Source organism: Sylvia atricapilla, chromosome 9, assembly GCF_009819655.1.
Source record: "Sylvia atricapilla isolate bSylAtr1 chromosome 9, bSylAtr1.pri, whole genome shotgun sequence".
Taxonomy (NCBI): domain Eukaryota; kingdom Metazoa; phylum Chordata; class Aves; order Passeriformes; family Sylviidae; genus Sylvia; species Sylvia atricapilla.
The window spans coordinates 15,174,980-15,201,244 of NC_089148.1; the positions used below are offsets into that span (position 1 = coordinate 15,174,980).

At 43.4% G+C, this 26,265-nt stretch overlaps 1 protein-coding gene across 9 annotated transcripts in view; it reads right to left on the bottom strand.

The window, feature by feature from the left end:
- The window catches only part of PTPRF (protein tyrosine phosphatase receptor type F), a 376,474-nt gene that overhangs the window by 83,390 nt on the left and 266,819 nt on the right, over nucleotides 1-26,265 (bottom strand). For all 9 annotated transcript variants that reach the window (XM_066325048.1, XM_066325045.1, XM_066325044.1 and 6 more), the window contains exons 6-7: nucleotides 22,663-22,851; nucleotides 6,552-6,662 (exon numbers count right to left, since the gene is read on the bottom strand). In XM_066325048.1, the coding sequence (XP_066181145.1) occupies nucleotides 6,552-6,662; nucleotides 22,663-22,851 (300 nt within the window). The remainder of the gene's footprint in view (nucleotides 1-6,551; nucleotides 6,663-22,662; nucleotides 22,852-26,265) is intronic.

Genomic DNA, 26,265 nt, shown 5'->3' on the forward strand with positions numbered 1-26,265 from the left:
GATATTTCTGCCAGTCCTGACTGTCAGACAGCTCTCACAGTCTACAGGCAGAAATTCCTATGCCGATTGAATCTGGTTTTTAGTCTGCCACTGATGTGCTTGTCTGTGCAGTAGCAGCAATACTCTAACCACAGCAGCTTGTTGCAGAAAGAATGAATCTGGATTTATGGAGGGCTCTGCTTCTGAATAGTCTTGCTCATTTAGCTACCTGAAACAAGGCAGGGGGCTGTGGCCAGGATATGTATGCATAGGTCTAAGAGTTTAGATCACTAGCTCAAACAAAGGAACACATTTCCAAAGCTTTTCAAAGTGGGAAGCTAATACTTCCCTGAAAGCATCAAGAAAGTTCATTACCCAACTGGTATTGCAATTCTACTGGGAACTGCCAGCATCTGTCCTGTGTGAAAACCCTCTGGTGCTATGCAAGGCATTAATATAAAGGCCAACCCAGACACTTTGGAATCCAAAAGACAAAGAGGTTAACAAAAACCCAGAGGGGGATGAACCTGTTCCTGCTTATCTCCAAAAGCACATCTTGTGTCTCAAGGATTCCACATAAATCAAATTTTATCCTTTACAGCTTTTAGTGGTATAGAGGAACAAAAGGACAGATTGTCTTTTCTATGCCAGATTACATGAGAATAAGACAACCTTCCATTATACTCGATGAACAATGTTCTCATGCCACAGTGATGAGTATATTCCATCCTAGAGAGACAGACAGGATGCTCAGGGTGCCCAACCATCCTTTCCCATTCACAGTGCACACACATGCATGCATGAATTCAATTATGAGCAGAAAATCTCAGAGCACCAGAGACGTATTTCTTAGTCCTTTGTGCAAGTGGATATGGAAGGGGAGAAAATGGACATTAAGTTGGCACAGATATGCACGCCTAATTGTTCCACAGATGTCTGTGCAGGTCTTGTGGGGAGGAGAGGGAAAGAGGTTTTCAAGTACATTTCTGTGTTCATTATCATACACTGAGCCACCAGTCACTCTCCTTCTATTTTCCATAAAGGTAATTTTATAAATAATAAGACTTGAGCCTTGCAATGCACTTTGAACCATCAAAGGACTTAGCAAGGAATAAAATTGTTAACCTTATTTAGCTGAGTTCTATAAAGCACATTGGAATGTTTAGATGGAATGTGCCAGTTAAAAGACAAAGAACTATTATTTATTAAGCCATGATCATTACAAGTATTACAGCATAGCAGAATGCTCATAGAAACACACTGACAGTGAACAAACTTCCTTGCCAGGAGAAAATATAACAAAAATATTTGTAGTAATATTTGGGGAGGAGAAAACTTGGCAGAAGCCTCCATGTGCTTCTCTGGCGCTGAAGCGGGGCAGCTCCAGTGTGAGGACGCACAGTGACAGCAGCAGGACACACAGTGCCGGTGTCACCTGTGGCACAGCCACAGAGAATTGCTCACAACCAGCCAAGGTGCACCTGCCCACACTGCAGCTGCTCTGGGTCACAGCAGCCACAATGGCCACAGCTCCAGCGTGGAGAAGCACTCGGGAGCAGGGGAAATGGAACTGGAAGTACCGCAATTCCATGAAGAGGAGCGCACTCCCCCAGCAGTGTCCCCGGGCTGTGCTGCCCCGCTGTCGGGCAGTGCTGTCCCGAGCTCAGGGCTGTGCAGGGCGCACACAGGGACGCCGAGGCCCCTCAGTTCTCCTCAGCCTCACAGCAGCTGCTGAGGCTCCGCGGCCTCTCCCTCAGCCTGCCTCGGCTTCTTCCGACCGTCCAGGGCAGACATCCGTCCACTCCAGCCGTCAGGGTCAACCAGTCTCATTCCACCGCTGCTTCGTGTTTCCTGTCACCCAGGCATGTCCCTCACACGTCTCTCCAGCCTCTGCTTGCCTGTGATCACTGCCAGGCCCTCGAGCACTGGCAGTGCCCCTCTCTGGTCAAGTATTGTCACCCTCACCAAGCCTGAGGAGAGGCAGGTTTAACAGAGCACACTGCCACAAGTGTGCATACAGCTGGGCTGTAAACAAATGCATTCCCTGGTTATTTAGCTGTTTTTTCAGACATCTCCAGTTTTGGTTGCTGACTGTTCAACCGCTGTCCTCGGCTTTTACTCTTCTCCTGGCAATAGCCTTGAGCTTTGACTGCTGTTGCTATTTTAGTTGCTTTAATATTACATAAGCAGAAAATGTTCTTTTTAAAGGCGTCAAGTCCTCTTGCTCCAGGCCTGTGTCAGTCATTCAGAATTATTATTATTTACACAAGGTCCCTGCTGCAGTAAGTATCATATAGCCACAAGTAGCCATTTCAGTGAGCTCCCTCTGTGTCTGAGCCTAAGCTATTGCCAAATTCTCAAGGGTAAAACCCTGCAGAGGCCAGAGAATTGCTGCTAGGGACAGAGCAGCAATCCAAATTTCATTTTAGGTGATGGCTCCTTGGTGAAATTTGGCAAATAAAATTTCAGACTCCAAGTAGGGCTCCCTGCTGCCAAATGAAATACTAGCCTGGCCTTTCAAAAAGCAGATCAAGAAAGCACAGGTTTTTGCAGTAATACCATTTCTATTTACTGCACTCTGATTTACTAGTTTGCAATTTGGGGACAAAGCAGATAATTCAGTTTTAAATGATCAGTTTTTCTTAAAGTAGCATTGCAGCTCCTTCTCTACAGTATGTATAGCATTTTGGGCTAGAGAACTCCCAGCACTTGCCCCAATGGGCTGTGCCTTGAAGGTCTGAAAAGCAGCACTTAAGCAGAGAAAACTGGGCAGCAGATTTCTCATTTGATGTCAAGTATGCAGCCAGGGCTCCTGTAAGTACTAGTCTAATAGCACTGGCATTGCTCACTGCTGTAAGCAGCACTGGGGAACACTTCTAGTGAACTCCACAGTCCATACATACCTACAGTCTTCCTACTCGTCTGCTTCATATGTAGAGAAAAGAAAGGGTAGAAAACCCCTTCATAAAGGGAAAGAGGAAAATAATAGTGCATCTGTTGTGGGGTACACCACACAGACTACCACCTCCACAGGCATTTTGTAGGACAAGGCTTGTGGCTGAAAATGCTTGTCTTGGTGCAGATGCCCCTGAAGCTAGAGGCAAATGAAAAGTGAAGTGTGTTCTGAAAAACCCCGTATAGGTGAACAGTATAGGTGAATCAGTGCAATTGCACCATACTCCCAGTGAGCATGGCAAAATGACACCACCTTTTTTTTTGTTTGTTTCCATGCCAGGACCAATCTAATTTCTACTCTTAAATCAATTTCTTCAATGTCTTGAATCAACATCTTGGATCTTTTGCTGCTAAATTAGACAGCAAGCTCTCTGGATTAGAGGAATCACATCTTCCGTGTTTCTATTCCCTTTCCCTCTCCCTGCAGCACCATCAAGTCCCAAATCTAATCATTGTTACAATATACTGTGGTGGATGTAACCACAAAGGGATGAGTGTTCATGGTGGTAATGATAACATCCAGACCAGCACTGGCAAATGTGCTTGTGGTTAAAGGCAGGATAGGAATATGCCAGTGTGCTCCCTTCAAAGTCCCTGCTATGGTCCAGATAGCCACCTTGCCCTGGCATGTTCCCTGCTCTTGCTTTCACCCTGTTCTTGCTCCTCTGATGGTTTAGATGTTTTGGGCCACCTTCCAGCAGTGGGAGACAATCAGCTCCCAGTGCTGATCCCAGCTCCATCCCAGCTCAGCAGCCAGATAGACCCATCAGTCCAGAAGCAGAAGGCTTATGAGGGTTGCTTTCCAGCACACTTAGTAAGATGAAAATAATAGCTTGAAGGAAAATGCATCCATTTTCCTTTACAAATCCCTGGTGTGGAAATGTTTTAACTTTTAATGAAGTCCATCTGTGCAGAAGTGCTGGCTCCAAAGGATTTACAGAGACAAGACACTGGTGTAGCCTGCTCCTTCCTCCTCCTGTTTTTCCATTGATATAGAAAGCCCTGAGCAGTGCCCAGATACTCCTTCCCAGCGCCCAGTCTCTTCCTTTGTTAGCGTGAGAAGTATAAAGATGCTAATGAGCCTGTGCTTTCTAACACAGCCCACTCACAAAGGATTACCTGGGAGGCTAGGAAAGGAGAGAGAATATGATCAAAAACATAAATCCCATGAGTCAAGAGACAAACAAACATTTGAACTATTAGAAAAGCAATAGGCTGTAAATGAGAGAAGGCAAAAGCAGTCCCAAGAACCATACAGACTGGAAATCAGTGCTGCTGCTCAGCACTCAGCCATGCTTTCTGAGGAAGTCGACGACTGCTTGGGTATTCACTACAATGAGGTCAATCATTATAAAACCACCAAGCAATGGCAGTGCAGCCCACAGACTTAATTTCCATTGTAATTTAGCATTAATTAATGTCCTCTAGTAAACATGCAGGCACTTTCTAAAGATCCTACTGCAAGTCATTGATGTATCTAATGACAATACTGTAGGATTATCACAAAAAGAAAAAATGAGGGATTTCTATCCTGTATCCCAGACCTAAGAAAGTAAGATATTTGTATTTTTTTCCTTTTATTAAAGAAATAAAATACTGTTCTCAGTTTGAGTAACTTTTTACTTTAGTCTTTAAGTCTTTAACTGATGTAGTAACAATAAGACTTTTTTTTTTTGTAGAGCATTAGCTATCAGAAACTGTAACCAAAAAATACCATCTAGGACCTATTATGCACAGGAAATATTATCCGATAACATCATCATAATTTACGGGGTGTCACGTCTTAAATATACAGAAGGACTTTATGAGGATCACGTAAGTTGGAGATTCACATTGTAAAGATTATGTGCAAGAAAAAGGCTTGTTCCAAACATTTATGTGTAAAAGAGTGACAGTTAACAGCAAAACATATGTCAAAGAACATGCTTTTGTCGGCGAACATGAAGATCCTCTCACATGTGCAGACCACCCACAGCCCATGCTTAGCCCCAACAGGACAGATGAACCTTGCTGAGCACAAGCCAAGTGTAAAATCCAGCACACTCCTCAGTCCTCTGGGATTCATTTGCTAAACAAAGAAGGTTCATTAGTAAGAAATTGTGAAGTTGTTAAGGAGAGGTTTTTCTACCTCTTGAAGCTTTTGTGCCTTTTTCAGCCCCATGTCTATAGAAAATAGAACATCGACAGTCTGAGCATGTCACAGGAGGCAAAAGCCTCCCAAATACTGCAGCGATACAGCTAAATGAATATCCACACAAACCTATGCAAGAACAACCAACTTGGTAACTAGAATCCTTTCTCTGAGAGAGCAAAGGGTCAATCTGGGATGAATTTTAGTACAGCTTGCCTGAAAAATGAAATTGCAAGAATACAGGGAATTTAAAATCATCCATAAATACATTGTGAGAGTGAAATGAGTGATTCCACTGCATAGATACAGCTTCATCTTCTGAATATGCTTAATTGGATACTTCAGTCTTCCAAAGACTCTTATAATCCAAATCAGGCTGCAAAATAAAGAAGGCATTCCCCCACAATAAGTAACAGAAACAATGCCAGAAGCCACTCCTAGAAGCAAACAGACAGCACGAGAAGACTTTATCATTCTCATGTCCTCTTTCCATACTAACCAATGCATATACAGCCTTAAGATTGTATTTTCTTTCTTTAAATCAAAGGAAGGAAGAAATGAACACGAGATTTTATTATTAGTCTGTTGATTTACTATATGGAAATAAAATCTGGTTCTAACTTCCTAATAAGCACCAGCACAAGAATGTTCTTTCTTTTCTTGGCAAAACCCATAACTACATTTCCCAGGGGTTCCTGACCAATGACTCTGGTTCTACAGAGTTTCATATGAAGCAGCACGTTTTTTTTCTTGCTGAAATTAACAGAGAGCGTACAGGGAATTTAGCACTTGCTTCTTTCCAAGCTAATTCATACACCTTCAATGTAGACTAACAAAACTGCCAGGAGACTATCCCAATATAAAACCTAGTTATTTTGGTATGTTGAAAACAGTTTTAAATTGGCAACATAGCATAACCATTAGAAAAACTGCTTTACATGAATTGTGGCTAATTTCCAGCACGTTCTCAGTGTGAGCCATTAATACCCAGGGGCTCAATTACTGATGCATGTAAGATGGATTAGGACAACTCCAAAAGACTGTTCAGTTTTTAAAGGTACACATTCCAAAGCAGAGGCCTAAATATTGGCTCAGTATGGCTGAGCACCTCTGGCTGATCAGAGCATAACTGGTTTTACATCACCCCACCAAAGGTTAGTTTATACTGAAACAATTAAGCACACCCCGATCCCAGTCAAGATAACTATGACAGAGAAGTTAAGGAGCTCAAGAGAGAAAGGAATTCCCATTCTGCTCATGTTTCAGTATTCTACATAACACTATATAAACAGCAAAACCAGATTTGCTTTGTGAGTCAACTACAACGTGGATCAAAAGTATCATTGAACTTGCTGGTTTTTGAACAAAACGCCCCATCACACAACCCACAGTGTAATCAGGGCATGAAGGCTATGTTCTTTCACTGAAAACCAAGGAGATGTTGGGAAAGAGGAGAGTGACCTCCTTGGGTGGAACCTGCTCTTACCTCGAACATAAAGGTTGGCTGGGGCAGAGTAGCGGGTTCCTGCGCTGTTGGTTGCAACACATTCATATTTGCCTTGGTCTGACTCCTCACTGTTCTCTATTTGCAGAGCTCCTGTACACAAACAAGATGAAACACACAATTCAGGTTATGGCAAATCTGATCATCAAATCAACAGCCTCTGAAAAGGAAGGTCATGCCCCACACTTTTAAGGTATTTTCCTAGGTAAGGATTTAATGTGTTCCCTGGACTCACAAGGTACCAGCATGCAGCCAAAGGTACCCAGTCTGCTGTTAGAAACTTGTGAAATTGATTATTGTTATTTTTCTAATGTGCAGGGAACCAATTACTGATTTATTTCTAACCATCACAAGCACTTCTATTTTTTGCTTCAATAAAGGAGGAAAACATACACATACACACATATTAATTACAGCTTCGTATGGGACTCCTGCCTAATAAAAAGGACCTTTAATGAGTCTTTAATCAAAACAGGCAAGCACAAAGCACACTTAACTGTAGCTGTTTCTTATCTGATCCACACAAAGCCTAGCAAACACTCAACAAATTACAACCTTCCTGCAGAAATTGGCAAAGTCCCATCCCTCCCACCTCACCACTCTTCCTTGGTGATGTCTCAAAAAGACAACTCTTTTTGAGAAAACACTTTGCCTTTCATCAGCTTTTTCCATGTTAGTGCTCACCGTATTTTTTCAGATTTCATCATATACAATATTAAAACATTACAAAGTTAGTCTGGGGTATGAAAGATACACACCAATGCAATATACCCAAACTGCTGCACAGTGCTCATGTGAAGGGCAGCCTCCCTTTGTCCCAGCAGTGCCTGCTCCCCCAGCTTTGGGTCAGGAATAGCTGCTTATCCCAGGCTGCATGTTCCTTGGGACATGACCTGATCCCATCCCCAAAGTGCCAAATGCACGCGTGGCACAAGTAAATAACGACGGTAATTGGTCAGGGCACACAGAGTGGCAATTTACATGTGGAACCTGTACAGTAGCAGTGATGTGGAAGTGAGCGATGATCTAAGCTGGTTTTCTCTCATCTACTCAGCACATTCCCCTGGTGTCCTGCAGTGCTCAGCCCGGCAGCCTGGCCTTTCATCCAAATTCTTGCCCAGCACCGGTGACCACACAACTGGTCACACCTGAACTACCTTAACTGGGCTCCATATGCAGACTAGAAGATGGAGATGCAGAGAAAGAAAGAAGCTGGATGCATGTGACAGCAACCTGGCACTCACTGCAGGAGTCTGTGGCCTTTGGCCAGATACTGAAGTGGCTGCTGCTCAGCCTGCTTTCCCCAGGCATTGTGGGAATATTTTTTTAAGTGCCTCCAAGTGCTCAGATTCTGCTGGTTAGTACTGCCTGCAAGAAGAGAACTCTGCTCACAAACCATATACCAAACTAAAAAAATGTTAACCCCTTTGCTTGTAATGATCTGAACTCATTTCTGCCCACCACGGTTCAAAATGACCACTGAGAGCCGCACTGAGAATAGCTGGTGAAATTGCCTTCTCCCTTCTTGCTAGTTCAAGCTGCAGAGGTCAAACACAGTTTTTCATATCATCAGAACAGAAGAAAAACTAATGTGAATCAACCACTGCCACCTACATTATTTAGAAGGATAAATTGAGACTGTAGCATAAGCCTATATGTCATGGGGAAAAATGAACTTCCCTGGGTTCTGCCATATAATAAAAATGATGTACAGAGCCCTCCCTACTGTTGCATTAGTGCTGGAAATGAGGCTTCAGCTAGACAGAGAAAGCTCGTTTGCAAAAATCCACCTACTAACAAAAGGACCTGCCAGCTTGCCTGGCCACAGCACTATCTGGACACCCACAGGCTGAAGCCTACAAAGCTCTGCTGCTTAATTCAGGGAGAACAGTGAATTTCTACACACTGTCTGGGAAAAACATCTTCAAGCAGACAGCAGCATGATAGGCAGTGGAGCAGGACGAAGTTTCTCAGCATTGACAAGATACAGAGAATCAGAGAATCTAGAAATGGAAAAGACCTATTAGGTAACCTCATGCATCCCTGGGGGCCAGGGCAGGATTGCTCCTTGTTGTAAATGTACTCGTCTTGTGTCCAATCCCATTTTAAATATGCCAAGTGATAGGTCTTTCACCACTTCCTCAAGGAATTGATGCCACTGCCTGGTTATGCTCTCTGTCAGGAAGATTTTCTTGGAACTCACATATATTACCCCCCTTTGTAATTTCTGCTCATCATTCCTTGGGCATGCATGTGCTGCAGAGCTCATTCCAAGTGCTTCCATCAAGCTTGTCTGGGAAAAGTTGTCTGTTGCAAAATATACCCAAATTTAACAAAAACCCCAACTGGCTGGACTAGAGGCAGAGCCAGCTTCAAGTGACAGTAGTGTCTGCCTAGAAAAAAAAGTAAGATCCCTAGATAATTCTGCCATAAACACAGACCTTTTAATATGACCCTTTTAGCCATTTAATACATATCACTGGCCTTTTTTTACCCTTTTATACTCATGATCACCATGCCTCTTAAATGTCAATCAAACTATTTTTCATCTTTAGGGACCTCAATAGCAGAAAGAAAAAAGAAAGTGAAGAAAATAAGGGAAGTCTCATATACAAAACAAAAGAAAAATTAGGTATTGCAACAAATCATTGTTAGACAAACATACAGATCCTGCAGCGTAACTGACAGCCAGCAGAAACTAGAAGGATCATGGTAAACTGATTGCAGTCAGTGGGGCTGTAGGGGTTTTCTTGAAGGACAACCTGCAACTAAGTGATGAATCCAGTAAAGTGTAGGGTGCCTCAGAGTACAAAGAGTTATGAATAAAGTGAAGCAGCTCAGACATTTCTGGAATCAGAAAGCTGGAGACAGACATGCATGTGAGACTTGGGAAAAAACTTCCTACAAAATGCTCTCAGCCCTAGTTCAGCGAAAGAAAGACATCCTCTGTTGGAGGGTTCATGTCTAGGCTGGACAGGACACAAGGAGTACAGGAACACTAAGAGCTGAGTTCTGAGTAGCATCTTTCCCTGAAATTCATGGAAGCTGTATCCAAAGATGCTCAAAACCGCAGTGAATTCTCTGTCTTGACAAGTGCAAAGGATCTGATTTCTATTCCTAGCCCTGTCAACATCTCATAATCTTCTGCGCCTCTGCAAACCAGGGCTAGGAAGGCTGATTTACTTTTATTCATTACTTCGGGATTTATGTTGCGTAAGTCACTGAGTGAGGTCTTGTTCACACAGGATGTTCCTGCAGACTTCTCACACGGACTCCAGCAGTGCTCCTGTGCCTTGTTCCCATTTGTGTGGCCGAGTCCTGACATGCAATCGGACAGCAGGGCTTCGGTGGATGCTTGAGGACCATCTACCACCAGGACTACATGGATACAAGTAAACAGAGGAGCAGTGAACAGCTTTTTCGGGATCTTGGGGGGGCTTTGCAGCAGCACATGCACATCAGAGTGAAACCTGTCCCTGCTGAGCAACACTCAACTCTCGCTGCTCCTCTGCAGCAGGGCTCCAGAGGAAGAGGGGAACAATTCCTCACCACACTGCCATGTTACACCAGTCTTGCTTGTGCCTCATTCCTGCTCTTGATAACACATCTCAGCTTATCAGAGAGCTGACAGCTCCTGAGAAAAACCCCTGGCTGCTCTCCAGTGCCAGGGAAAACGGTTACAAGGCAGAGTTTTCTAGGGCTGAGGGCAGGAGTCAGCCCTGCTGACTGACAAGCATTCCTTACTGTATATTCCTTATTCCTCTTTACTCTGTGCTGGTATCTCCTTGCCAGCCCCTCCCTTTCCTCTCCTAGCTTTTCTTTTGCTCTTTCACTTGGGCACAGACAACAGCCCCGTTAGCAGCTTTCCAAGATACTTATCTATTCAAATATACCTGTGCTCAGGCAGAATCATTAGTTGCAGTGACAGTGGTTAAAAGCAGCATTTAAAAAAATGCCCTGCACAGAGAAAGCATGGGGAAGGCAGATCCTGATAAGGGACGCTTTTTGGCAGTGCTAGGTACTGTTGTGCCATGGAGGTCTTGTCACTCTCTTCTCTAGGTGACAACCCAAATGTAAAAGGCTCTGAGCTGCCATACAAATTGATCTCTCTGAAATACTGCTCCATAGCTCATTGGGAGCTTGTGCTCTCTCCTCCCAATGAGCACTGCATGGAGCCAAACACGACAGCTCCTGGGGCAAAGCTTTTCTGTATCAATTCAGGACAGAGCTCCATTCCCAGCAGTGGGAACAGCTCTTTTTCTCTATCAGGACATTTATAGCCTCAGTCCTCTGGTCTCACAACCCTGGGACTGACTTTTTGCCCTGGTTATAAAATCAGACATGGAATTAAACACTCCTGTGAGTACCCAAGAGTCAGAGAAACCAGGCTGCAGATACAGCACTCATCTAAGGAAAGGACTTAGAATGCAGATGTAATGAACCCAGCTACCTGACCAGAGCCCTTCCTCTCAGCAAAGAGGTAAGTTTAGCCCACCTGCACACTAGAGCACATGGCTATCCTAAAACCCTCCCTTTTCCTTCCCTCTGCTTTCCATCAGCTTCCTTCACATAAATACTACCTGACTTCTCCTCCAGCAATATTCTTAGCACAGTCTTCAGCTAGTTCCCTCTTCAACAATTGCTCAGATCCCAACCCCTTTTCCTAAAAACTTCTTCTTAGGAAAGGAGAATTTCTCTAATAAAATGCAGAGAGCTGTGCAGCAGAGTCAGAGACAAACCCCGAGCAAATAAAGACTCGTAAATGTGAATATGGTGGACAAAGAAACAATGTGAAGTCCTGACAATGGAAGAGTTGGACTCTGACGTTCTGGCTGCTGCCTGAGATAACAGCTGTGGGAGCTGTGAAAAACACCAAACCACGTGAGAGTCACTGAAAATGAAAATAAGCATTTCCCATATTCACTATTTTTGGTAATTTACAACAGCAGCATCTCCCAGCTGTTACAGAGGATTGTACCTAGCCTCCACAAGCTATTGGCACTGCCAAATATGCAAAACAAGGTAACTACAAATGTATTTTCATTGATAGTGTTCATTATGGTTATTATGCCTGCGAGGATGGGGATTGGCATACAAGGGGCCTGTTCTGGATGGCAGCACTGCTGAGAAATCACTCTCTTGAGCACCAGAGGCAGCTGCTGATAGTACCTGACTGCTGCCAGGAGCTGGACTCAGGCAGAGAGGGAGGAAAGGAGACCAAACATTCTTGGCAGCGTGAGGCCTCCTCTTAGACAGGAGAGTTTCAGGATGCTCTGATCTCTCACTAGCAGGTACAGGGAATCTCAGGGGAATGTGCCTCAGAAGCAGATCTACAGCACTGTCAAAAGCACAAGTAACACCTCTGTGTGTTTCTAAAGGGACATGAGTCAATCTGAATGTGACAGTAAGAAACACGGCATTACAAGCATTTCCAGGCACTATCCCACCCAACCTCCCCTGACACATCTCCTGCAAGCAGATCTCATTTTAAAATTGTTTTTCTTTTGCTTTCTTTTGGTGACTGGAAAAGCTCAAGAAACAGGAAGAAAATCCTATAATACACGAAGTACAACCAAATGTACAAACGCATACTCAAAAAGAGACAGCAAAATTCTTTTAGCTTCCTCTAATCTCTTTGGATAGCTTTACGCTCCAGCTCGCAGGATAGCATTGAAATAATGGAGCTATATTTAAACCAGTTCGCTTGGGACTGGAAAAGGTTTAGCTACAGCTACACAGAAGTCAGTGCAGGTGTTTACCTGGCTTCCCAGACAGCTTCTGACACCCAAGTGAGCTGATCTAAAGTTAATTCAGACAGACCTCTGCTACGCTGACGTCTGTAAGGAAGAAATACTCTTATGTATAGGAACCTCTGATATTTCCTGTGGTGACAGAAAAGTAACAAATACATCTGACTGGAAAGGGATAATGCCTGAGATGATGATATTTCTTTACCTCCTCATGTGTATCAAATCTAGTGCCTGCTCTGTCCAGCACCCACTAGAAACACAACTGCACTCTGCTCTCTCTTACAGCCCAGAACAGGAAAATGCAGCCAGATTTCACAAAAGGTTGAGTGAATTAAATTGCAGAGAAATGCTGGAAATGAACATCACATACTTTCGAAATATAAATGGGGCAGAACTTGCTTAAACATGGATTTTCTGATACTATCTACGGGTCACCTTAAGAAGCCAGCTCTTGCCTAATCTGACAGGCATTTGCCAGCTATCTGTCTTTCTGATGAACAAAGATGGATTTCAAGATTAAATTACTATCTGGGGCAGTCCCAGAGGGGTAAAGAGTGAAGCTACAAATGAAAATTTTGAATTATGGATGGGAGTTCCTCCCATTTCAGGGAAGCCTGAGATGTCTCAGACAGAAAGGACCAAGTATGTATGGGTAAGGTCAAACGAGTTTAATGTTTAGAGATAAAAATCTCTTCTTGTTTGGAGGGGTGCATGGTAGAATATCTCAGGTCATCCTCTGTCTAACCAACTGCTGTTACCTCCGGGTGGGTTTGCCACTGCTCTGGCAGAAATGTCTTTGGATACCAACCCAAGGACTCCAGACACACAACTCCTAGTGACACAGTCACAGCAGCAATGAAATCAAACCAAAACCACCCCTTCCCCCCGAACACTATTACCAAAAGGGTTCATTAAGAGTAATTAGTTCACCCTTCCTTTCAGACCAAATTAATGGATTCCAAAGCATCAAACTTACCTTAATGAGGAACAAGAGTGCAGCTGGGTATAGAACATGGCAGAACAGTCACTTCTACATGGACACAACCTCACCATCATAAAAGCACTTTCATCTAATCTGTCGTTATCTTTAGAAATTCAATGACCTCCATTTTAAATAAAAGGCATCAGGCTGACAGAAATCCTCTAGGAGAAGCCAGAGAGCAGCACGTGGCTTCTGTTTGCTCTCACAGAAATGTCATCTTTGACATTCAAACAGGACACATATATTTTAAATAATGTCAAGAACACTCTTAAAATACCTCATCAGGACTCGAACGGGGGTGGGAAGGGGGTGGGGGGTGTGGGAAACGTATGTTTTATGAGATGGATGGTTCTTTTCACAGAGATGCGATCGGTTCCCAAGCAGGACGTATGGAGCATCCATGTGGTTCTGGTGCTGAGTCACTAATGTCATCAGCTAGGACGGGCGTGCAGCAGAGCGTGAGGGGAGGCCCTGGGATGGCTGCACACTCAGCGTGCTCGGCCGGGAGCTCAGAGCGGATGGCGAGTTAGCATTCCATCTGTCACTTCATTTTAGCATTTGCAGTAGAAATAGGAGATGAAGAAATAGTTTTAAGGAGTCTGTAACATCACAGCTGTCAATCTCCAGTGTTCCAAAGGGAGGAATGACAGATATGTAAGCCCATTCATACAAAAAGAAGGTTTGCAGTCTTCTTCCCTGACCCAGATTTGCTACAAAGGCAACTTAATGCAAATACGTATCAAACAGCAATTCGCATTTACTCTAAAATCACTTAACAGGAGCTGAAAACATTAACCCCCAGCAACAGAACCAGTTCTGAGAGTAAGATTATTAACTTCCAGCAGTGATTCAGGGAAAAGGGGGAGGAAAAGGGAGAAGGGGGAAAACTGAACCAACGAGATTGTGTTGATTTATAGGTAGTAGTCATTCTGTCAAGAAATCCAGAGGTCAGTCAAAAGAGGTAACCAAAATCACAAGAGAATTCAGAAGGGCCTTAGCACATAACGCTGATTAACATGCTAAAGTTAATCTAAAGAGACAGCTTTGAGTGTTTAGGCTGGAAAAAACAACACTCCAATTGGAAAGTCATTACTGGTGCACACAGGCTGTGAAAACTACCCAGGGACTGTGCATCACACTGGGCTGGGCTGTCAAACCAGGGGTGGGTTTAATTAATGAGGGCTTAAACAGCCAGATAGGCTTCTGATTTATCTATTTAAAACAAACCTTAATGATGCAAAACAACATCAGAATGTCCAGCTCAGAAAGGGGGGTCTGGGTCAGTGGTTCTTCACCATGCCATCACATTAGAGGGTGAGTGCACTTAAAAGAGAAATATAAGGAACACAAAGGTGCTCCTCATCCCAGTGTCACATTTGCTCAATCTTTCAAGAATTTTTCTCCTTCCATTTAGAGTTTCATGACCATCAGCGGCAGCACAAATGAATTTGACTATTCTCTTGTGAAAATGTTACCTCCATACACTTACACCAAAGCAATCCATCTAAAACCCTCGGAGACCTCAGAAGGTCACAACTGTGTGGGAAGTTCAGAGACTTTCAGGAGCTGTAAGAGACGTCAACTCTCCTGTGGGAGCATTTCCCAAACTTTCACAAACTTTCCATTGAATAACCCCCTTTCAACAGTGCAAAATTGCAATGGATGAGCCTACAAGAAATCACGCCAAAACCCAACTGAAATAAACACATTAGTGGGAGAGTGCAGATGAGCGAGAGCACTGGCAGAGTTAGGGCTGAGAGTAGAAGCTGGAGATGAGAAACACCAGAGGAGAAGGGACAAGGCAGACAGGAGATGGAGTGACGTGACAACTGGAGGCACATTTCAGCATTCTTACCTCTGATCGGTGTACCACCTGGTGAGGTAATTTGAATGCAAATAAGATTAGAGAGAAGCATTAGTACAAAGAGGAAAGGAAGAAAATTATAACTAAAAAGCAGAAAGTTTTTTTAAAGCTAGAATTTGTATTAGCGCGACAGGAATAAACAAAAAGAAACTGATGTGCAATAAAAGTCAGGGTGACACCCTCAGGAGGTTAGTAAAGCTTATTGCTTTCAGGAGTGCAGTATCCAGCCCTGCATCTTGCCATTAAAACCCCCACCCTCATGAACAGGGGCCAAACTAAGCTGCCGAGGCGGCACTGCTGGCTGGCCTCACCCCTTGCATTCACCCACACCACTGTTCAAGCAGTTGAGATGGAGAACACTTTGGGGAGATGGTGCAGTGCCCCTTCATTCCTCATAAGAACAAGGAGGGTGTGTCCTGGGGCTCTGTGACTGTGAGTGTGCTAGGCAGGAGGGGTGGAAAGCGCATGGTAGCGGGCACTCGGTGCAATTTGGCTTTGAGGTTAGAATGACCAGTGGGACAAAATCTGCTCGCTTAAAGACATTAAACTAAGAGGAAAGTGTAATAAATCAGTTTTGAGTCATTCTCCACATTCTCATAACCCTTGTATCAGGTTCCCTCTGGCAAAGAAATTGGTGTCATGCAGAATTAACTTTACGTACAGAAATATTTCGAAATGAAGTGGTTTCTGGTAATGCAATAACGGCATGCTAGCCAGACCTCTGTTGTTCCTGTCTAATTTGGATGTTAGCAGAAGAAAGGGATCCCTACCCCCTTTATAAGGCACTGTAGATAATTTCACATGCTGTAATGAAGAGTATCTTATAAGGAGGGCTTCTCTGGGAGTAAAGTCAAATTATCCTATTGCAACAATCTATAAAGGTTCATTTTATGAGGTCAAGGTATTTAGTAAGTGGAGGCTCCACTGGTCAGCGTCTTGAGTTCAGTGTACAATCAATACTGAAGCATGATGGAGAAGCTCCAGCTGGGCAAATTGGCAGGAAACCCTTCTAATCCCCACTTTTGTCCCCTTGGTCTTAATTTGCACATATGAAGGCTGTTAGTATAAGGGAGAGAGATTCATGCAAATTGAATCTGTAGGCAGTTCATGGTATGTGTTGGTTTTATGCAGATTTGTAGGATCTGAATACCAAGCACTTACCAAAGAAAACTGAGGAGTTTAAACAGACAGAAAAATAGGGTTAAACAGGACACAGTGTGTCAAATCATGTTCAGTGTATTGATTAATAAATACCAGTATGCATACAAGAGTGTCGTGTATCTCAGATTTACAGCTCATTCCATTATCCACAACAATGATCACCCAATGGGAAAGAAAGACAGAAAAGAATTTCTGTAAATACAAAGAAGGCATATTTTAAGCATATTTAACTTGCCTCTTAAAAAGTAATTACAATATTTATACTTTTCCTTTTCTAACTACCCTTCCTTTAGGCAGAGTCCCTTTTTTGAAGCAGGAGTGCAATTCAAACTACTCATTTTAGCATTTTCCTCTGCCAAGACGACATTATCCCATTTTAACTTTATGTCTTGTTGTATTTTCTGATGTCTTCTATCCAGAGATACTGAAGCACCAGAAAAAATCTTGCATTTGTGGGTAATCTCTCTCTTGGAATAATAATCTGCTGCTTACTTACGTATCTTAGAAACTACTGCTACCCTTAACAGAACAGTTATACCCAGAGATACTTGCATGGACTAGCACAACCATGGAAAACAGGGTTATTTCTCTTTGCTTGTTTGGAAAGTTTGCCAAGTGGTATTTTTGCCCTGTTTGGTCTAGGGCATTCCCACTCTCATGTATTGTATGTTCCCCACCCCATCCCTTCCAATTTTCAGAGTTAAGAAAAGCATCACCACCATGTGTCACTTCCCATGGGAATGGTTGTAATGATTTTGAGCACAAACCCAAGGGGCTGAAAACGTAACTTCCTTATCTTTCATCTAGCTGAAACAGGGTTTGTTGCTCTGTCCCAGAATTGAAAAGATTTGTGGGATATCTTTTTGCCTACTCCCTGCAGAGACTCAACCCTTTCTCCATTACACAACTGTTTATACAGAGCTTTAGAAGCAACTGAAAACTTGAAGCAGATTCTCTAAAACCTTAAATGTGGCCAGCTAATTTTTTTGTGAGTTAAATCCCAATCCTCCTGGCTTTTGAACACAATCCAACCCTTGTGGGAGCAACACAGAGGCTTGCTGTATTTACTGCTGTGTTTGTTTCATGTCTCTCTCACCTTTGCTAAGTTAAGACATTCACTTTTCACTCAGAGGACACCGTTACAGAGTTTCAGTCGGACCCCAAATTTCCTCACCAGAAGGAAAAAACTGAAGTTTCGCTTTATCCTTCACATCATATAATGATTCATCTCTGGCTGCTGTCCTTTTAGAGTGTCCCTCAAAGGGACAAATCACAGCACACAGGCCACAGAGTGCCAAAGTAACAGAGCCCATCAAGTGATGGAGGCGTCACCACTCAAATAATTACTGATGCCAACTTGTGCCCTGTGATCACCAAGCTGCTTTATGCAAAGGGCACCCCAAGATCAAACTTCAAACCAAATTCCCTGTGTTTGAAAGGTTTGAAACACTCATAAGGAAGGAGAGTTTATTTCCTCTTTGTGATAACAGACACTGAGTAACACTCCATACATTCACCTCAGTCAGGAGCGAGTTCTGATCCTGATATTCTCTGTGTTCTGGAAGCATCCAGTCAGATACCCAAAGCAAGGAAAAAAACATCGGATGATACACTAGAAAACCCCCTGAGGTTGTTTGTGTCAGTATTTCCCAGTGTGGAGAAGTTCTTTTGGAGAAGAGACTTCACTCAGCTGACAAACTCATCTCAGGCTTACCGACACACCACTTCCTTGCAGGAACCTAAACCACCAAACAATCACTCCAAAGCAACAGAGAAACCAAGGCTCGCACTAGCTGCAACTGAGCACTAGAGCAGCGCAACATTGAATCCCAGAGAATTCTCGACAGTGCTTTTGGCTACTTCCTAGCATAGCTTATGGGGAAACTCTTATCAAAAGTGAAAGACTATTTGCCACCAGGTGCCACAGGGAATCTAAAGGTATTTCACAACTGCTGTGTGCACCTCACAGACCGAGACCCAGGTGTGCAGTTAGGTTGTTTCAGGAGATAAAATTTCAGATGTTGACTGGCTGTTGTTAGCCCCTATATTGCTTCAACCTTTTTGCAGTCAGTCCCTTCTGAGACAGCATCCATCCTCACGTGGATTCCCTGATCCTTTTGGATAAAACTACCCAATCTCCATTCTTTTAGGCTGTCCTTACATCTTGTCCCAAGTCAATGCCTATCTGATATCTGGACTCAAAGCTGCTTCTTGCCAAGAGCTGAACATCTGCTGGATACTGACTGACTGCTGGGTATTACCAGTGAAGCAGGGTATGGACATGATGGCCACTCCACTGGGACAAAGAGGCATGTTAGCTCTGTGCATGTTGGGTATTCCTTTTGTTTCCAAGTAAGTAGTGCTTCTACTGATGGGATCAAGCCTAAATGAAAATGCTTGCTGGTAACTCTGAGAGCACAAATGCAGCAAGGTGATATAGTGAGCCAGCTCCCACTGCTTCTGTGTTAGAGGCACCTTCACTTTTCCAGAGAGTGACTGAAGTCACCTGCAGAGTCCTCTCTAATACTTCACTTGCAGTTAACTGTCTGAAAGTCACACTAGGATCTAGGGCATGGTTCTGTAACTCAGTTAATGAAAGTGATTAAAAGAGAATGATACTTTTTCTAAGACTAGGTTCCCTATTAGATGAAAGATAATGCTTTCTGAAATTCTGGAGTTTCCTTACACGGCAAAGACTTATGTTAACAGTCAGAATAGCTATTTATTCTGATTTGACATTTTGTTCATAGGTTTTCTGAAGAGCAAGGTGTAAGAGCAAATCTTCAGCTATGAAAATCACTGGAGACATTCAAGAGCTTTGAGAGTATGTATTCCAGCTGAGTTGCTTTGAAGTCCTCAGGAGCTTCTGATCCAAGAATCTGTACAGAAGAACTGTAAAGCATCAGCACAATCTGATATATACTGAGAAAGCTTCCACACATCATTAACTAATTTTAAAACAAGGTTACAGGTGCAGCACTGACTCTGGCTGCTAGAACTCGTGTGTGCCATCACCTGCAATACTACAGTGCCTGGGCAGTTTTAAAATCAGTTCAGCCAAACAAATTCTAAATGTGTTAGCATGCTGGGGAGATTTCCCAGCCCAGAGCTGGCCTAAGATCCTGTGTCACTGAGAGGTAATGAGTGAAGCTACACATCCCAGGGAGAGAACAGGGAGTTGTCCTGAGTCACTGCACTTGCAGAACAGCAGCCTGCCCACAACGGGTGGGAAGTATGAGCAAGATGAACAAGGGAGAATTTGCTACAACCAGCATGAGTCAGAGACCTTGCTTTTGCCTTGATCTGGGAAAATAGAGATGAAACCCTGTATTTATTTGTGTTCTCATCTCTATAGCTGTTAGTGTAACATTTACCTGCAAAACTACCCAAGAACCGGACTTAAAATAGAATTAAGTTTTACTTGGGAAGAAAAACCTAAGCAATGGTGAGAAGTAGTTTAAAAAGCCCTCCAAATATAGAATTATGCTGTCAAAAGATGTAATAGGAAAAGTACATATACAGACATATAGATATAATTACTAAATGAGGGGGAGTAAGGGTACAAGGTAGATTTATAAACTGCCAATTTGCTCCTGACAAAGACACCAGTTTGCTGGGGTTAAAAAAGCATACGATGGTGGCTTGGATGTTGTAAACCACAAACTCTAGTACCTTGACAGAAAATGAACAGAACTCTAAAAATTGATGTTCAGAGCCCCCTGGGGCACATGATCTGACTGCATGCAAGTTCAAAGACCTTCGTGAGGCCCCCAGAGCACTGCCAGCCCACATAACTGTGAGTGTCAGAAGAGAGCACCTTTCCCAAACATGCTGCTTCTTTACCTCTATTTATACCATACTAGGAGCCTGAAGAAACAGAATCATCCCTCAACTCTCTCTCTAAGTCAGACTCCAAAGCTGCTTTGACCTTCGTGACCTATATTTAGTATATTTGAATACTAATATATTATTCATTGAAGGTCGGACACTATATACACAGTATTGGGCTCACAATGTGCTGCAGCTATTTTAACTGTATTACATCTGTCTCGCTTTTATTGGGTTTTAATTAAACGAAATTAAATGAGCGTATATTTAGATTGAGATAGTATAAACTGACATTCATGCAGATATGCCAGCCTGACTATAAGATATGATCTTAATGGAGCAGAGACTCTGCAAACTATTAAACTCTACCATATAATGAGGCATCTATTTAAATACTCTTTTCTTTGAAAAGCAACTCTGCCCAACTATGGTGTGGTGCTGGAGAGCTCAATTAACACCTTGCAGAAGGAATGGGAAACTGCCCAAGCCACCACATTGCTCATACAGGGTGCTGCAGTCACCTAAGTGGGACTCAGGCACTTCAAAGTGCAGACCTTACTTTATGTCCACTACAAATACAGGAAAAAGCCACAAATGCAAACAGGGGTTGAATCTCTGGCCCATGAGAAGCTGCAAACTTCGTGCTCCCCACTCATGTCAGGGTGGAGCAGAGCCTTGGTGTATCTTAGCATCATAGCACCAGAACCCTGAAAAAAAAACTTCAAACTCATATTTGGAACTGTAGAACTGAACTGTAGAAACCTCACATACTACATTAGAGAGCTAATCAATTTCTTTTGTGAGTTTAGAGGATGTGTGCTGCTCATTGATTTCTAAAAGGTTCCCTTGACACCTCCCTTGGTAATTACTGTGTCTTCCGCAAGCAGCCAGCTCTAGAGTTTGAGTCCCAGGTGAAATATTCAATTGAGATGTTGCTCAAGAACAGTGAATAGGAATCAAAACTTGGACACTGTGACAGGCTTTACTAGTTTGTTTTTTAACTTTCTATCTCACCAAACTTGTGAAGCAGCTGGTAGAGAGGCAGCCAAGTGCCTGTGAAAAGGAGGCTGGAGAACGTACAGCAAGTGCATCAGAGGCTGCCTTGCTGCTCATTTATGGCAATTTCTGACGCTGATTTAGTCAGCTACGAAGTGAAATACATTCATGTGCACTTTCCCATTGCTGCTTCCTAAAGCTTCTCAGAATAATTAACAAGTGTGATATTTTCTTCCAGCACAAACAGATCAAGATTAAATCAAGTTGTGGGGGAGATAAGCTAAAGGTCACTGGGAAATTTCATAAACTATAAATGCATTATATAATTAGCATTCACTGGTACATCAAGGTGGGATCAGGAGTGTCAGGCTGGGTTCTATTTTTGAGAAGTGATGTCTCACTTACCCACTCCTCCAAGTACAAACCTACTTATCATCCAAACATCATCAAATGTATGCAGAAGACTCCTGCTATGGGGAAATGTTTCAAGACATTCACGATGGTTAGAAGAAGATGGTGATTCCCTGGCAGCAGCACTCGTAACAAATGGCTTTTGAGTGCCCAGAGGTAATTGTGGCCAGGCAAGGCAGTCTGCTTCAAATTTAAGCATGAGACCTCGCTAGACCAAAGCAGTTCCAGCTCTGGTCCCTCCTGGACTTTGTGTAGGGCACTGGGGGCTTTTTCCCCCAGACTGAAGCTGCTGTGTAGTCGTGCTGTGCATTCTTAAACAGCCACTTGAATTCACACTGGGGAGCTCCATTTCATCAGTGAATAAAGCAACATTTTATTTTCTTTAATTCTCTAATGGGCCTCACAGTCCTGGGAGACTGAACAGCGCAGTAAAAAACCAAGAATTCCTTGCTAAAATGAGTGCATTCTTAGCCACTCCAAGAAATAAGCATCCATATTTCAAAAGTTAGTATTTAGATTGTCAAACAAAAGAATCAAAGAGAAATTGTGTATTTCAAAACTGTGTCCACCTTCCTTTGAAATCCACCGAATTGCTGCTTTTTGGATTTTTCTTTATTTTTGTGGTGTCACATAATGAGAATGGCAACGAGCTCAACAGAAAGCAGAGCACTGTCCTGCAGAGTCTGTATAAAGAGTAAAGTTGCATATGACCCCTGACTGTAAAATCTCAACCAGTATCTCATTATCCTGATTTGCACTGTGCTTCTATTAAAAAATAGCTGAGACCCACTGAGTTGGTAGTGAAATGTCTGAGCCTACCAAGGATTTGGGGCAATATCAAGCCAGTCTACTGAAGAAGATATCCAGGTGATGCTCCAAAGGCACGTCCACTCTAATGTCTCCTTTTAACAAGCCATGATATCCTGCCAGAGAGGATCAGCTCCAGAAACTGTTTTTACATTGTAAAAGAAACAAGCTCAGAGCAAATTGACACTTGGGTTTAGAATTGCATGTCAGGGAAAAAAAGTAACAGCAGCATGTAAAGAGAAAAAGGAGGAAGAGTGAGGAGGCTGGGAAGGCTTACTTGCTTTGCTACCTTACCCGAGCGGAGCTGCTTGATTCGCCCATTGCTGGTTGCAGTGTCGACGGGCAGGAAATCCTTGAACCAGGAGATTTCGGGGTCAGGGTTACCACTGGCAGCACAGAGCATCGTGGCTGTGCGGGCCTTTTCCACCACCTTCAGCTGCGGGCCCATGTCAATGGTTGGGAAGCCAGCTGGGAGGTGGTCTTCTGCAAGAGGAACAAACACACAAGGTTAAAGAGAAACACTCCAGCCTAGCAATGGGATACAGTTGCAGTGACAGCAGTGCCACAGCACAGCATCTGTGCCTCTGCTGGAAAACAGCAGCCCGACTTCCCTACTGAGAAAGTTATCAAGTCCTTAAAGCACATTAGGCTCTATAATGAGCATTCATTACACCAATAGAAGCTTCCACTAAATTTAACTCCATTTAAATCAATTGCCTTGGGAAATGTCTATAATTTTCATTGATACGTAAGCTCCATCCATTGTTGCTAATAATTCAGTAAAAGCAGGTATTAAGATCTTTTGTGGGAGGACTGAGGTGAAGATAACAGACAAACACAAAGCCAGATAGTTTGAGGCATCTTGAAAAACAACAACTAAACAATAAAACCCCTCAGAAAGGTCCAGAGAGGCTCATTTTATCTTTTTTTTTTTTTTTTTTTACTAGCAACATTCTGTCACATCGGTAGAATAGACTGTAAATTTCTTCCTCATGCCTCCAAATCTGATTCTGAAGGCTTTTAGAAATTAATGAATGTAAAGCTAATGAGCCACACTCTGCTCATGAGCCGCTGGACTGTGCTGTGGCAAGCTCCTGGTGCATTTTCTGGGCTGTAGAACGCAGCAAAGGCATGTGAGAAATGGCTAGTGCATGCTCTGGCATGGCTTACTACAATACTGTGAAACAAGCCTTCCCTTAACTGCTGAATCATTCATACAGTAGGTAGAAAAATAGTTAATTGGGTTTGTTGCTGCAGAGCACGCTCAGGTAGGCTGGGTGGAATACATTAGGCAGCCTTCACTGATAAGCCAAGGCATGCTCCAACATCGTCATTCAATAGCAGCTGCAGAACTGAGCTCATTTATTCATTCTGTGGCAAGATGTACTGTACTCTGCTAAGCCTGAACTGCAATCAAGAGAACATACTTTTGCAGAAAAAAAGAACTTGAAGAACATTAAGAAGCTTTTAAGCACCAGAAACTCAATTATTTTCAGTATGTTTCTTTTTTCCCAGTTTTAAGGAACCTTAAGCAAACTTCTTCTTTGGCAAATCTGATTCTGCAAGGCTCCCAGGTCACCACAGTGTTTAAACAAACAAAACTTTAGCATCTTCCCAAGTCCCAGAGGAGTCTGAACCTGCTGCAATCTGATTTTTCCTGCTATCACTGCACATCTGTACCCCTCACTCCTCACAGGAAGATACTATCAATAGGTGACCTCAGGTGCTTCCTTCTACCTCTACTGCCACACCTGCAGCACGAACATGGCCTGTGGCAGCTAATCTAGCATATGTCTGCCTAAGATCTTGAGAGAATTCCCAAGACCCTTGACTTGTTTGCAAATCAAGACTGTAGCAGAAGGCAACATCTGCTAGAAACAAAAAAATGCCTGGGAATATCATTTAGATGAGAGTGACTATGAAGCATCTAAAGTTTTCTACAGGAAAAAGGGTTCCTGATGTTTATTAAAAGCACAAACTGTATTTTGTCTCCCAGATCGACCTCCCGAGAAACCTCTCTCATCATGAGCAAACATAAATGGGATTATATTTTTTTTAAATGAAAGGTACTATGAAAACCAGTTCTTTTAAAATTTGCTCTCCATTGATTTTCAGAGACAAAAGGTACATAGAGCTTAACTGGAATGACACCAGCACCAGTATTCAATAGCAAGCAACAGAAGCACTCAATACTGAGCAACCACAATGTATACTCCTACATGGCTGAAAAGAAACAAAAGAAGGGTACACACAAAAGTATAACACGGTATAGACTTAAAAGCAAAGGAAGATACATAGAAAAAGCAGTAAATAACAACAATCCCTTGGATTCAGGCCAGTCTGCCTACAGTGTAGCACCTTGCCATTTAGGGTATTGAAAACAGATGTTTACTCTGGGGAGGCTGAAACCCTGAAGTGATCTAATCTAATCACCACAATTACCATTGACAATCTTTTCCGGTTTGCACAAGATTTTACAAAGAAAGCACTGAGCTAAGTATCACCCAGTTAACTTCATCTGAAGTCTGTGCAGAGGCTTAGCACATAGCTAAAAGCAAACCTGAAACCACCACTTGTGCAAGAAATTTCTTCCTGTCTGCAATGATCCCTGTCCACAGACAGGAGAGAGACCAAAGAGTCCTTCACAGTGTCTGATCCACAGGTACACGACCAGTCTGCTGCACTGCTCAATCAAAATTAGCAGTTTGTGATGAGCCACAAACCAGTAGAAATTACACCATCTAACCTTGACTTCACTGAGTACAACAGGGAGACAATGATTACAAACACCCAGCAGCAAAGCTGCCTCTTCTGTACTAGAACTCTTGGCTCAAGCCTTTTCTACACTCTGAAGTTAAATACTGCTGCTCCCTGCAACATCCACCCCCGGCAAGACCAAGTCATTACAGAGCCCAGGTGAGAACATGGGGCACTCATCAGCTGAACAGAGGGCATGGGTTATCTCCACGTCATGATCCTCAGGACCCACACCCCACACCATGCTGGACACAGACAGCACAGCCAGCCATGTGAGGTCCATGCAGTGCACAGTCTTTTCCCTCTTAACTGCATACAAGCCCCAAAATTACTGTGGCAAATGAAAGCAGTAGAGAAATGGTGCATCTTTCATAGTCAGGCTGACAGCAATGTTTCCTGGGCTAGCACTGGTACTGCTACAGACCAGTTCCATGCATGCCTGCATCTACCAAGCAAAGACTTGCTTGTTCCTTTGTCAATCAAACACAGAGGCAGCACTGGTGTTTAAGAGCAGCAGTGTGACTCCAGGAGGCTCTGGTCCCAGGTCACATCATTGTGTGATGAGATGCCTAGGGAAATCTTGACAGCTGGTCTCTGATGACACTTCAGACACCCAGAGGCTGGAGTTCACTTGCTGTTAGTTCCATGGTAGCTTCAGGGGACATGCACTGGGGACAAGGTCAGAACATCTGGGGATCTAGCTCAAGAGGAGGACAAGCACCTTCTCCACAAGTGGTCCAAGGTGTACCTGCACAATCATCAAATGAGGAGCCTCAATCACTCCAGGTCTCCCTTGTGTTGCGTGGCTCTGGCAGCCCCCCAGAACCCTCCTGGAAAAGAGTGGCTTTGGAGAAAACCTGAGCTGGTCACGCCGCAGAGCACAGCCCAGAACAAGCCCAGGCCCGCCCCATCAGCAACACTCCTGCAGAGATAACAGGGCTTCCTTCCAGCCGGGCTTGGCACTGCTGACTTCACTGGGACTGCAAGGGATGTGTCTGTGTTCAAACACTGCAGACCACGAGAGGAGTTCAGAGCTGCTCTTGCCGTGCCTTGCCCCCAGGCAGAAGTCTAATCTAGGTATAATTATGAGGCTCAGTTCATGCCTCGGCTCCTTTCAGCCCTTACTCGCTGTACTAACTT